This window comes from Abramis brama (assembly GCF_963993115.1).
Source record: "Abramis brama genome assembly, chromosome: 16".
In the NCBI taxonomy this organism is placed as follows: Eukaryota; Metazoa; Chordata; class Actinopteri; order Cypriniformes; family Leuciscidae; genus Abramis; species Abramis brama.
The window spans coordinates 33218739-33232892 of record NC_139978.1 but is presented as its reverse complement, the minus strand read 5'-3'; the positions used below and the strand labels follow the sequence as shown (position 1 = coordinate 33232892).

Below are 14154 nucleotides of genomic sequence, written 5' to 3'. Positions count from 1 at the left end.
CTTTTTAACAAAATTAATGCTTCCTTACTGAATGAAAGTATTATTTCTCATTAACCCCAAACTGTGAAGAGCCATTTGTTCTGTCATCAGACAACACTGGTCTCCGAATGTCTTCCGGTTGGAATAATGGAACCGGTTCTGGTGAGTTGCCTACAATGCAACACTGGGATGCACTGGTGGTTTGCACAAGCAGAAACACTATTGCATTACTGGAAATATAACCTTGGTCTTGCCTGAAGCATAATTGCGTACTTGAAACCCCTTTACGAGACCTTGTCAAGCTGACCTGTAAGTGGAAGTGAGCGGAGTCCAGAAAGTACTTGTTGAGAACATCAGAGTACTGGTCTATCGCCCGCAGAAACACTTTCATTTGGAGAAGATTCAGGATCATCCAGTCAGGCGGAAACACGTTGCCCATCAGGTTTTTGAACATGATGAAAGTCTCCATTAGAAAATCCTGGTGGGGGGAGACAACAAAATACAGGATTTATTGTTGTTAAGAGCATGTACATTCCAAGGAATTCTATGATTAGATGCAGACCGGCAAATATATAAATATATGACAGAGCAGGAAAAACAGATGCTAATTTGAAGCGGCGCTTTGAACACACTTTCGTTCTGCTATTAAACCCTGACTCGTTTCGACCGACGACAGGGAAAAGAGCAACATCAGGCAGCTGTGCAAAAGGTGGATTATTTATAACTAAACTCTCGGAGCACAGAAGGCTCTTTCTGCATCTGCGATGATGGATGGCTCCTGCGGAGAGAGCGGGAGACTTACGATAATGTCCTGTCTGGTTTTGAAGGTGCTGATGTATTGTGCATAATGCGCGTCTTCCATTTGTTTCAGGATAGCGGTCATGCATGCCAGGTAGTGGCCCTGTGTCCAGAGGAAGAGAAGGAATAATCAGTAACTTTACATGTGCTGCCCACACCGCTGAGAAAACTCATAGCCAAGAGCCTGGGCAAGGAAATAAACAAGTTAAGTTCAGTGGTGCGGTCTGTTGTTGTTATGAGCTTCAGCAGGTGTGTGTGGGCTTTGCCGCGGTGCGGTCGAAATTACACCAGCTTTGGCAGGAAGGTAAGCAGATTCATCTCTGCTAAATCGTTCTAGAAAAGCTCAATTTTGTGGCGTGCTTGTGTCTTACTATGAAGGGAGAGTCCAAGCTCAGGCTGATGACCGTACGGTTGACCCTCCGCAGGAGACGGTCCACGATTAACTTCACATGACCGGACGTGGGACCCTGAAAGAATGAGTTGAATGAGTGATGACTGAATCCAGAAACTACTCTCTCTCTGGTAAGATGACCTTATCTGACCTTATTTTGGAAATTTGCAATGCAACTGCTCACAAGTCACAAGAGTTTGACCTGAAATGTCTGTCTGTCTCAATGCATATCAACAGAAATGTCAACCAATCTTGAATGTGCTGTCATATCAACAAACCAGTGAAATGCATCATGGTTGAAAGATCAGCCTGTCTGTATTCATACAAAAAGTCACTCAATAGTCTTGTGTAGCCAGACCATGATCATTTATTTGATCAAAAATACAGTAAAAACAGTTATACTGTGAAATATTATAACTATTTTAAATAACTGTTGTTTTTTTTGGGGGGGGGGGTCTTCAGTGTCACATCCTCCAGAAATCATTCTAATATGCAGATTTGATGCTCAAGAAACATGATGTGAGATGCTCTACCACATCACTCACCACGTTTTTGCAGTCCAGTATGTCCAGTACAGTGCTCAGCAGCTGTACACAGGCCTCAAGATCAGGTTTGTTGGAGTAATCGTCCAGTTGTCCACTCAGCTGATCTGTGATCAGGGGCAACAAGACATCTCTGCAGTCTAGAAGCACAACAGAGAATATGAGGGGTTTAGGATGACACACAGCTTGTGCACTACGCATTTAGTGTGATGTCGATGAGATAAATTATATGTTGCGTCAAGTCCTACCTGGCTGTTTGAACAGGTTACTCTCAACAATTTTCACCAGACAGCCCAGCTTCTGCCTCACCATCTGAAAATCTGGAATGCTCTCGATGAACTTAGCCAGCTGAACACTGTGAGAGAGTGAGAGAAAGAAAAAAAGTGTTAACTCTAAATTAATACTCTAAAGCTGACATACTTTTTTTTTAACATCTGTGAAGTGAACATCTGAGTTACACTACCCTTAATTTGTCTAAACTGGTCTTCAAACATTGGATGTTTATAAGCCTGTTAGAGATGTTTTTCCACAACCAATTTTCCACAAGATCTACCACGCCAAACACATTCTGTCAGCGATAATGGTTGAAAGACATTTATACTTTAAAGCTTAAAAAATAAATAGTTTTTTACTGAATTGCTCATGCTTCAACGAAAATACAAGCTTCACATTTCTGTTTTTTAACTATCAGGACTTGTCGGTGTTTTAATGTCATGCCAGCTTCCTTGGCTTCCTTGGGTAAGAAGTTGAAATATTGTAAAAGATTAATTTAAGGTTATTAAAGTTTGCTTTAGATAAAAACTCTAAAATAGACAGAGCACTATCTCCCAAAGTGCTGCTGAGTAATATGATTTCCTAAGAGAACTTAAAACCACACAATTGAATCAGATATCTTTCAGAGATACATGAGGATCATAGCGATGGATCTTCGTTTGATATTATTAACTTGTGTAAGATTCTGGAATGTCCAATTCTGCATTGTGTATATATGATCTGATCCCAGCAATTATTGAAAATAAAAATGTGATCTTCTTTACACTCAGTAGTAGGGTACATTTCATTCAGTTTGTTTTTTGTACACTGATCCCATTCATTTAGCAGTTTTTTGATCATGTAAGATACGATGGTAGTTGTAACATTTGAGGGTGGAATGAAACTATAACCATCAGAAACACTGATGCAATTTATTTACATTCATACGTGTTTTACTAAAAAAAAAAAATGTTCTAAGTTTTCACTTCACCTGAGCTCTACAGCGTCAAAGACCTTCTGCAATTCATTGATGATGGTGGGAAGATATTTCAAGATAGCTCCCTGTGAGAAAAACAGATATAAATTTTATATATATATATATATATATATATATATATATATATATATATATATATATATATATATATATATATATATAAATAATATATATATATATATATATATATATATATATATATATATATATATATATATAGTGTGTGAATCTTTATTTGTTGCTTTTACAAATGGCTGCGTTCACAAATGACATCTGTAAAGATATCTTCTAAAAGTAGTGAGACCTGCCTTTATCTTAACTCCTTCATCCAGGGGTCTGTCCATCAGATTGCTGATTGAGAGAAATAAGGTCCGAATGGAGTCGAGAAACTGCCCCGCATCTTCACTTTTCCCATAAAACCTGACAAATAACAAACAGAAAAACATTTTAGTGATGCTTGTCCATGCAAACATCAGCGATATGATTCTAGGGCACTGTGAGTGGATGTTTCATATCATTCATGTCTGTAGCACAATGAGTCAGGTGTTTGTCCAACTCCCTAACCATAAGTAGTAACATAGTAACAGCAATTCTGGTCATAAAGCACCACTAATGTCTTCTGTATATCTATCCATCTCTAATTCTATCTATTTCTCATGCTATTATACTGGATGGATGGATGGATGGATGGATGGATGGATGGATGGATGGATGGATGGATGGATGGATGGATGGATGGATGGATGGATGGATGGATGGATGGATGGATGGATGGATGGATGGATGGATGGATGGATGGATGGATGGATGGATGGATGGATCTATCGCCATGGAGGTCCAATTGCCCCATGTCTTTGTACAGAAGCGAGTGATTTCTAAAGTATATTTTTTACTGTTGCTTTTTCATTTGTATTGTCAGATGAAGGACAAGTTCAATCAAGCCCTCTTTTCGAGAGGAAATGAGGGCCGGTACCCACCTCAAATAGAGAATTCGAGACTGCACAATGAAACGAAAAAGATATTTGAAGGCTTTCAAGGCGGCGTATAGTCGCTCTGTATGAGCCGGGTTCTCGGCATGGCCCACAAAATAATTCAACACTTTGGTCAATTTCCTGTGAAAAGACAAGGCAAACCGAGGCAATTACAGCGCGCTTGCAAATAAACACAAGTCACAACTGAGAGTGTCACTGGACAGGTGTATATGGAGAACAGGTTAGAGAAGAAGAGAGTGTTAGCCCGAGTTGGCAAAGTGAGAATTAAATGTGGAAAAATACGGCCGAGTTATATTAAAACATGTGAACTGTGACACAAAGGACAGCGAAATCCAAACAAGACATTAACTCTTACTGATACGCCAGAGTAGCGCTGAAGTGTTTGCTAATGTAGGTCTCCAAAACAGGGTTGAAATGCTGAAACTTTACGTCACCAATCAGTGAGATGATGAAAACCTGGACAAATAAAGCAAAAATAAAAGGTCTAGCACTTCACAATATAATCATATGACTTTAATCAAGTTTAAATTTAAATTTACTTTCTTAATAAATGTATCTTATTGTGAATAATTCATCAGAAGGAAAAACATTTGTTTTCATTATATTTCATCAAATTGAAGTAACTCAGTCCCTGCCTCTGCAAGACTACCTTTCTTTTGTACTTATGCAACCAAGATCGAACTGGCAGGGAAAAATATTAATAACCAACTTGATTTTTATATCTTCTGACATGATGCATAACCTCAAAGGATTATAAGGCACTAACGTCACTCTCTGTCCCAAATGTAATGCAATTACAAAAACAGTGGTTGAAAAACTTACTAAAATAAAAAATAACTACTTAAAAAAAATGATGTGCGGCATCATAAAGTAGGCATCATATGGCGGAATAATCTGACTTGTATGTCTGTGAGGGGGAAGACATCCCACATGCAGATGGCCATATGGCGTGTTATGGCATTAAGGTTACTCATATGAATAACTAAGGAAAACGCAATGACTCGGCAGAAGTGGCAGAGCACTCTTTATACAGTTGGTAACTTTAATCTAACTTTTGTGCAATGATTTGGCCCCAACAAGCCACATGATTTTATCATGATGAGAAAACGTACACACCAAAGTTTAATATTTGTTCAAAGACCGCAACTATGAGTAACAGTGAAAGTATCGCTCATTCGGAACAAGCTTCCCACACTATGAATACCACTCCAGAAATGATCAAGATTTAGCCATTTCAATTAATAGTAAAATTCAATCAAATTGAATTGAATAATCCTTACTTACAGTATTATTCATATAATAAATTAAGAATTTTAAATGAGTACAAAAAAAACTAGAGCTTAATAAAACAACTTAAACTTAAATTTAAACATATTTTTCTTTTTCTTTTTTATGAATACGAATCACTAAACAGTCCATTCCCTTGTTCCACTAAGATTTATACTAAATGTTTTATTGAGCTAATTATTTTTTTTTTTACTTAATTTATAATATGAAAAATATGTAAGTATTATTACATTAAATTTGATGAAATTTTAGTATTAATTGAAATGCATAAATCTTGAAAAAAGGGTTAAACATTTTTTTGAGTGTGGATAAATATATTATTTATAATAAAATAATTTTGTTCACATTGCACTGGAAAGAAAAATTCTAGTCCATGAAAAATGTTACAGTTGAGCATAACTATAAAAATACATAGTTTATAGAAATATACATTTCCTAACATTTCATTAGTTTTCATGACTTTTTAAATAAATGGTATTATTATTATTATTAATGATAATACGAATATTAATTATAATTAATATGAATAAGAGTACCATTACTAATAATATTTCATTATTGTCTGTGACTTTTTAAAAACTGTATTTTTATTATTATTATTATTATTATTATTATTATATCATATTAATTATTCGTAATCATAATAATATCCATATCAGTTAATAATAATAATAATAATAATGTACATTTAATAAAATCTCTAAAAAGTCACAGAAAGTAAAATGTTAATTTTAATGTTACTATTAGCAGAATTATATTTATATTAATTACAATTAATAATATTAATAATCATAAAATCTCTTAAAAAGTCAAGAAAAGTAATAAATAGTAGAAAATCTATATTTCTATAGCCATCATGTATTTTTATAGTTATGCTCAACTGTATGCTGGACTTTCATGGACTATAATTTTTTTATGCAAGTGCAATGAGAAGAAAGTGATTTTTAAATATATTTATCCATTAATCACAAATGAAAAATGATGGTGTGGGAAGCTTGTTCCGCATGAGCGACACTTTTACTGTTACTCATGTTTGGGGTAAGGGATCTGAACAAGTATTAAAGGGTTAGTTCACCCAAAAATGACCCAAAACATTAATCACCCTCATGTTGTTCCAACACTGTAAGACTTTCGTTCATCTTCAGAACACAAATTAAGATATTTTTGATGAAATCTGAGAGCTGGCTCACTCCTCCATAGGCTGCTATAGGTAATTGATATCCGCCGGCCCAGAAAAGTTAATAAAGACATTGTTAAAATAGTCCAAGTGACTACAGTGGCTCAACCTTTTAACTTACCTTAAGTTTATCAAGCGACAAGAATACTTTTTGTGCACAAACCCCCCCAAAAATAACGACTTTATTCATCTCTTCATTTTCTTCTGTGTGGGCCTCTGAGTGAGTTCACGAGAGCGCCACGACACACGCGCGAGAACTGAGAAGATGACGCAGATGGGTCTCGATGTAGTGTTTAAAATGGTTCTGAAGTGTGCATTTCCTGGATGTCCGAATCGTGAGAAACCAACGAGAAAACGTAAAAGTGCCTTACCAATGCCACAAAATGAATGGCTTACCTTTCACACTTTCCCATCAAATGATCGTGAGCGCCATCTTCTCAGTGTGTGTCGTGGCGCTCTCGTGAACTCACTCAGAGGCCCACACGCAAGAAAATGAAGAGTTGAATAAAGTCGTTATTTTTGGGGGGGTTTGTGCACAAAAAGTATTCTTGTCGCTTGATAAACTTAAGGTAAGTTAAAAGGTTCTCAGAGGCCCACACGCAAGAAAATGAAGAGTTGAATAAAGTCGTTATTTTTGTAGTAGTTTTTTGCGCACAAAAAGTATTCTCGTCACTTGATAAACTTAAGGTTGAACCACTGAAGTCACTTGGACTATTTTAATGATGTCTTTAATAACTTTTCTGGGCCGGCAGAATGAAATTACCTAGAAGCCTATGAAGGAGTGAGACAGCTCTCAGATTTAATCACAAATATCTTAATTAATATCTTAATAATTTCTTTGATTGTTCCTTGATATTTCCAGGTTTTCCATTACTGGAAAAACTCCAAAACAGAAGTCTAATTGGCAACTAGTAGATCTCTGAAGAGCGAGTTAAATAATCAATACTTGCCAAGGCATTGAAAACTGGTGTATCATAGGTTTCTTCCTCTGAGGTCTCCATCATGATATTAAAGAGAGCGTCTAGTGTGTCCTGCAGGAACTACAGAAACACACAACAAAAACTTTAGATCATAAAGCAGCATTTTGCAGAAGGCCAATGTTGTATTTTCTCACAACCTTACTTTAATAATCTCCCCTCCATCTACTTCCATCAGTTTCTGAAGAATTTCTCCAAGTCTCTCAGTGTTTGATCTCCAGTTGAGAAGCCCCAGAAGGTCAACTGAGACAGAGGAAATTAAAAAAGTTTTACAAATCCACCAACTTTACTGAATAAGAACTTTACTGTTTCATACTGTTACATACTGTGAGAGTTTAGCACAAAATTAAACGTTTGTCATTATCTATTTTCATCCCTCGTTCCAAATCATATGATCACATGTAATCACTGCTTTAACGTCATTGCTCATTGTTTCTGCTTAAATGAATACATGACGTTAGCTAACGGTGTGATTTTCTTACAACTGTGTATTTCTGCCTTATGGACATTCATATTTTGACACAGTCACCTCTGATCACAGATTCATCTTAATTGTAACCTTGAAAAATGTATTTTCTGTAAAGCTGCTTTGGCAATATGCAGGCCCGCCCACAGAAATGACTGGGCCCCTGAAAAGGTCCAGTGAATGGGCCCTCCCCAAATCTGCTATAGGCTACTCATATCATGCGTGTGCTCTCTCTCTCTCTCCTACATTAACACATACATTTAACTGAGAGAGACTTAGGGGCGCAACTACCCAGTGTCAGAAGGGTATGCAGCAACAATTTTGCTGTCACTGAGTGACAAAACAAAACAAAAGAAACAACAAATAAATAAATAAATAAGTGTGCCATGTAATGAGTGAGTAGGAACGAGTGAGAGTTAATAGATGAAATAAGTAAAAAAATGTCATTTATTAATACAATTGAACTATACTCCACAGTGATGAATCAAATAAATAAATAAATAAATATATATATATAAACTGCATTGCCATAGCAATACCAGTGTTTCTTACAGGATTTTTGGTAAAGCTGTGGTGAGTGGACCCATAGATATCATATAAAGGCTAGATGTCTCGTCCGCGCTGCTGGCCAATGGAGCTCGACATCCGCACACGGCGGCCATCTTAAGACAGGGTGCTCGCTCACTCATAACATGGTGCATGTACTTTTAAATAACCATAACTTGCTCAATTTTCTACCGATTTTCAAACGGTTTGGTTTGTTATAAACGTCAGAGATGTAGCTATTATACTGCATACATATGAATAATTATGTTCAAAATGTTTAAGCATTCAGAATTATAGCCACGTTAATAACGTTTGTAAGAAACCAAACCGTTTGTAAATCCGTCCAGATTTCAGCGAGATAAGAGGATTTGTGTGCGTGCTGCTCACTCACCTTAATTCACAGAGCCCTGTCCTAAGATGGCCGCCGGTGATGCCGGAAGTGACTCCGCCTTAAGACATCTAGCCTTTATATGATATCTATGAGTGGACCTCTGTATCTCTAGGGGGTAGGGGGGCACCCCCCGTAAGAAAATTTTGTGCTTTTTAATGTTAAATTCATCAATCTGGTGCACTTTGAGAGTTCAAAATTAAAAACTCCAACCCATATTCAGTGTGCAAATTAAAAATTAAAACCTCTTTTAGTTACAGTGTCTGTCTACATTACACTACTACATGATAATAGTTATAATATTAATCCCATGATATAATAGCCATATATTGTAAAACAAATGCACTGAAAAATAAAGGAAACTTTCATAATTAGTTTTGTACTAATTTCTATACTTGAAAGAGTATATTTCTATACTTCACATTAAAGGTAGGGTAGGTAGGATTTTTATAAAAAACTTTTTTTCAAATTTGTTTAAACTGTCTTTATATACCAATACATAATTAAAATGTAAGTGCTCTGAAAAAGAGAGTTTAAAAATCGAGTGACTGTAGACCTTTTAATCTGCAATAAACACAGCTCATTATTTCCATCCGGGACGAAACAATTGATTGGTTTTGACTGTCCAATTGATTCAAACTTGACGGTTCAGTTGATTGACTGTCACTCACTCTCGCAACCATGGCTACCACCACTGTTGCTAGATCTGCCCATATGCGCGCGCACCCGTTTGATTTGAGGGGAGTGCAAGAGAGGCGCGGAACCTACGAAGAGTAAAATTATGGCAGAGAGAAAGAGCATTCAAAATTCAAAGCACCTGCATATGCAGTCAGCGAAGGCAAACAAGGCAAAAACTACTTCCTCGGACCCTGGTTGCAGTGGCGGAGCTAGGGGGTGGCCAGGGGTGGCCATGGCCACCCTTGGTCTAAGCTTGGCCACCCCTTTGGCCACCCCTCTCACAACTGCTGTTTCTGTCTCTTTTTTTATTGACAAAAATCGCGTTTTTTAAAACGCTGAACCGTCTCTTTAAGACCACAAAAAACGTGTGACTTTTCAGACGCACACTCCAACTTCACCTCAGCGCCAGGCGCAAGTCAAACGAGTGTGGAAATGTGCAAGTGCTGAATGAGCTTCAGCAGAACATCAGACAGTGATATGCACATAGTAAATATAGAGTCCATCTCAACTGGTGGGTTGCAAGACCGTTTTGAGGAAGTCGAATAGTGTGCAGTCAACAACAAATGTAATTCTCTTTTTTTCTGATGCTACTTTTATTTTAGAAAATGTGTGTGAAAGCTTGTGACACTTTTGTCAGATGCTGAGAAAAGCGCGTTGTCCTTATTCAGTTGGCTATCTTCGGTAAGATGAGATGTTGTCAGGCCAAATGTCAGTAAAACTAACTAACTTTCCTGTCATACGGCTGACAGCCATTGTACTGTTCTTGCGGTACGCACATCACGTGCAAATGCGGCGTGCTGTAGCCGTAGTTCTGTCGTCAATTAACTCATGTAAGAATCAAAAAGGCGATTAAAGCTGTCAAAACTGCATGCATGTATTTGTTATACATGTGTCACATGTGTCTGGATTAAAATATTCTGCTATGTGAGATCACAATATAAGGCACAAATGGATATGTAATGTTTTAATGTCCAAATAAATGTGAGCACTGTGCATTTGTACTAGACGATAGGCATTCATTTTGCGTTAATTTGAATGGATACAACAAAAATGGATAATTTTTAAATCCATAAAATAACTTAATTTTACATTCTGGCAACATTACATTATGAAAAACATAACATTTTACATTATGTGCTGTTGACTTCCGCCGTGTTCACATTCTTGCACATGGGGATTCAAAAGAGAACTTTTGTTTTCCTTTTTAATTTAGGTATGATAGAACTGTTGCAATTATTTATTTTGACAACTAATATAGAAAGTTAAACATTTTTTTTGACAAACTCAGAATTGGTTGAAGAGTTCATTGATTATATAAAACGCATTGAAGGTTCAATAATCTTTGGACTACATATTATCTGCATGTTATCTCATCCATGAAGATGCAACAATGTAGAACAAGCTATTAGAGATTTTGAGAACCAGAACCAAGCTGAGCAAGTTGAACTTTAGCTATAGTGTGTGCCCTTTTATTACTATTTAATTCATTTTAATATGAGGTGGTGGGTAATAATAAAAAATATATAAAATTCACTCAGTATTCCATGATTCCTAATTCACTACTATCTCAATTACAATTAAGTACAAATTAACTTTATTCAGTTGTGTAGGCACTAAAACAGTCCAATACATTATAGTCAAATTATTTATTATGATAAAATAATTAAGATTTCTGTGCCACCCCAGACTGGTTGCTGGCCCTTGCCTGGCCACCCCTATGAAAAAAACCTGGCTCCGCCACTGCCTGGTTGCCCGCACTCTTGAACGACCTCCTCTGCTTCGCCCTCGACCCCGGACCTGTCCTTGAACCGACGATGCGGTACTTGTCACCGGAGTGTAACGTTAGTCCTCATCAGAGTCAACAATGTTTTCATCATGTAAACTCTTACATGCAAAACACCGTATATGTTATGACTCTTACACGAAATTCACCTTCATCACAGTTTAACTGATGGTAATGGAAAAACGTGTATCAATGCAAGTTATGCAACCTGTTTTTAGCTTTGCCTTATGAATATAGCTCGTTACCTATAGCCTAAATATAGCTCGTTACCGAATCAAACAAAATATATTTTAAACTTTACCAGTATCGATATGCTAGCTTGATAGTGAGTACTAAAAGCCATCTTATTTGTTTATATTTATAGTGATAAAGTTTATTACATGTGATTCTGACATGATGTCACTGCATGCACTGCGCTCCTTCCTCTGCACTCGTCTCAGGTAAATAAATGCGTCTTCCTGAGCCTGAGCATTTGGAGTCGCGCGTTCATGTGTTTTGGGGGCGTGGCTTTGGAAGGAGCCCAGAAGGGAGGAGGTGGAGTGAATGGAAATAATTAGCTGTTTACAACAGTCGTGAGAGGTCTACAGACACTCGATTTTTATACTCTCTTTTTCAGAGTACTTACATTTTAATTATGTATTGGTATATAAAGACAGTTTAAACAAATTTGGAATGTTTTTTTTTTAGAAAAATCCTACCTACCCTGCCTTTAAAGATGTGATTGGGCCAGCCCAGTGACCATCAAGAAAAGAACCGGTACTATACGTTATCTGGACCATACGATGGCCTACCCCTAACCCCGCCCCTAAACCTACCCGTCACTGGTCCGGATAACCGTATAGTTCCAAAGAACCAATGGGCCGCTGATCTACTTGTTTCATGGGCCGGTGTTTCAGGAAAAAAAACTAACGCTGACTTTTTTTGACCAATGCATTACACCGGCACTAACCCAGCGCCGCCGATTAAGCAAAACAAAACAAAACGAAACGAATGTACAGTTTTATGGGCCGTTAAGACAAAAAAAAGAAAAAAAGTATGGGATGCATCGGCCCAAAAAGCACGTCGGCCCACTGGGAATCTCCCGGTAGTCCCGATGGCCAGATGGATCTACATGCCTGGACGTCACACTTTAAATCCTACCTGTTGCCTTTCATCCACTTATTTAGCTGCTGTCTCATCAATTGACATGCCATCTCCTTTTCCCTCTTTCTTTTTCTATGTTTAGCCCCCGCCAGCTTTTTTGCTTTATCCATCTTTTTCGACGACAACTCACTACTCATACCTGCTGCTCGCTCAGCGCTCACGGCGCCCGCGCCCGCTCGCGATATTAAGTACAACAAAAAATAGCTCAGACCATTTTCAGGAAAGGGGTGTTTCATTATGACACAGGCTACATTTTACTCAAGCAACATTAAATAAAATGCATTTTTTTCTCACTTTCAACAATTAATGGTGCTATTTTGGTTCAAAATAAAATATGGTAACTTTTGCTTATATTTAGGATGAACATAATTATAGCTGGACTGCATGGGCCCCCTCTAGCGGCTGGGCCCCAGAAAACGTTCCCCTTTATCCCCCCTTATGGACGGCCCTGGCAATATGCATAGTGAAAAGCGCTCAAATAAATGTGAAAATGAAATCTGAAGGTAATGTGTGACTGAAGGTAAAGTTTAATATGCAGAGACATCAAACAATGTCAGGTCTGCAAAGACATGAGGGTAAATTATGACAAACCTGTCATTCTTGGGCGAGATATTGTGGAAATATTTAAATAAAAAATATAATAAATGATTGTGGTGGAAGTGCTGTTGATTTTCCGAAAGGAAATACCGTTTTGAGTAAGCTTTGTAGAGCAGGTGAGGGTGGCGATCTGGAAGCTGTCTTTGGTGATAGGAATGAGACCGGCAGGATGGAAGGGTTTTCCCGTTTGTCTCTCTTTCTCCTCCACTTCAGCATACGAGCCAGGCAGAGTCAAATACGTCTTGGCGTCGTCAGTTTTCTTCACATCCACCTGTAGGAACAGAAGAGGAACTTGTAGTGGCACTGCATGTTTGAAACAGAAAGGCCACATGACATGGAACAACGACAGATACTGCAGGTATAAAGGGAAGTTTAGAAAAGTTTGAAGAGAACTTTTCACATTTGGAACACGTGCTAAGATGAGTTTAACTGACTGAAATGCTTTCAGCGAAGAAAGAACACTACTTTTCAAAAAGCTTGGGGACAGTAATATATTTTTTATTTGAAAGACATTAATACATTTCACATTCAGCAAGAATGCCTGCAATTGATCAAAAGTGACAGTCAAGACATTTATAATGTTTCAAAAGATTTCTATTTTAAATAAACGCTGTTCTTCTGAACTCTCTGTTCATTCAGAATCCTGAAAAAAATGTATCACGGTTTTCACAAACTGTTCACAAACACAACTGTTTTTAACAATGATAATAATCCGAAATGTTTCTTGAGCAGCAATTCAGCATATTAGAATGACTTCTGAAGGATCATGTGACTAAAGACTGGAGTAATGATGCTGAAAATTCTGCTTTGCATCGCAGGAATAAATTACATTTTAAAATATATTCAAATAGAAAACAGTTATTCTGAACCCAGAACATTCCTTTAAGATGCCCACCTTGTAGACAATGAGATCGTGTTTTCCATCTGGGAGTGTGGTGCCATCCGACTTCATCAGGCGGACAAAGGCCATGCCAAAAGGCTTCTCGGACTTATCTCTGGCTACAGAAATGTAAGCAGACAAACTTTCAACATTAAAACAAACTTGGACATAGAGTAGTGCGGAGGTTCTCAACCTGGGGTCAGCAAAAATGCTAATGTGTTTAAGTGAGATCTCTATAAACTCTATATTCTTTTATCTTTTTTTAAATGTTTTTCGAGTTT

The 14154-nt window shown here is 37.3% G+C and overlaps 1 protein-coding gene across 3 annotated transcripts in view; it reads right to left on the bottom strand.

The window, feature by feature from the left end:
* dock5 (dedicator of cytokinesis 5) overlaps positions 1 to 14154 on the bottom strand; it is a 65462-nt gene that overhangs the window by 31011 nt on the left and 20297 nt on the right. For 2 of the 3 annotated variants that reach the window (XR_014603031.1, XM_084087187.1), the window contains exons 17-29: positions 13889 to 13992; positions 13084 to 13264; positions 7538 to 7635; positions 7366 to 7455; positions 4307 to 4407; positions 3937 to 4071; positions 3264 to 3379; positions 2954 to 3020; positions 1959 to 2065; positions 1714 to 1850; positions 1149 to 1244; positions 782 to 880; positions 287 to 457 (exon numbers count right to left, since the gene is read on the bottom strand). Coding sequence is in view for 2 of the 3 variants with exons in the window: in XM_084087187.1 (XP_083943313.1) it covers positions 287 to 457; positions 782 to 880; positions 1149 to 1244; positions 1714 to 1850; positions 1959 to 2065; positions 2954 to 3020; positions 3264 to 3379; positions 3937 to 4071; positions 4307 to 4407; positions 7366 to 7455; positions 7538 to 7635; positions 13084 to 13264; positions 13889 to 13992 (1502 nt within the window). In the remaining variant the exon portion in view is untranslated. Of the gene's footprint in view, positions 1 to 286; positions 458 to 781; positions 881 to 1148; positions 1245 to 1713; positions 1851 to 1958; positions 2066 to 2953; positions 3025 to 3263; positions 3380 to 3936; positions 4072 to 4306; positions 4408 to 7365; positions 7456 to 7537; positions 7636 to 13083; positions 13265 to 13888; positions 13993 to 14154 lie in introns of all 3 variants that reach the window. The other variant, XM_084087188.1, reaches the window with a different exon arrangement.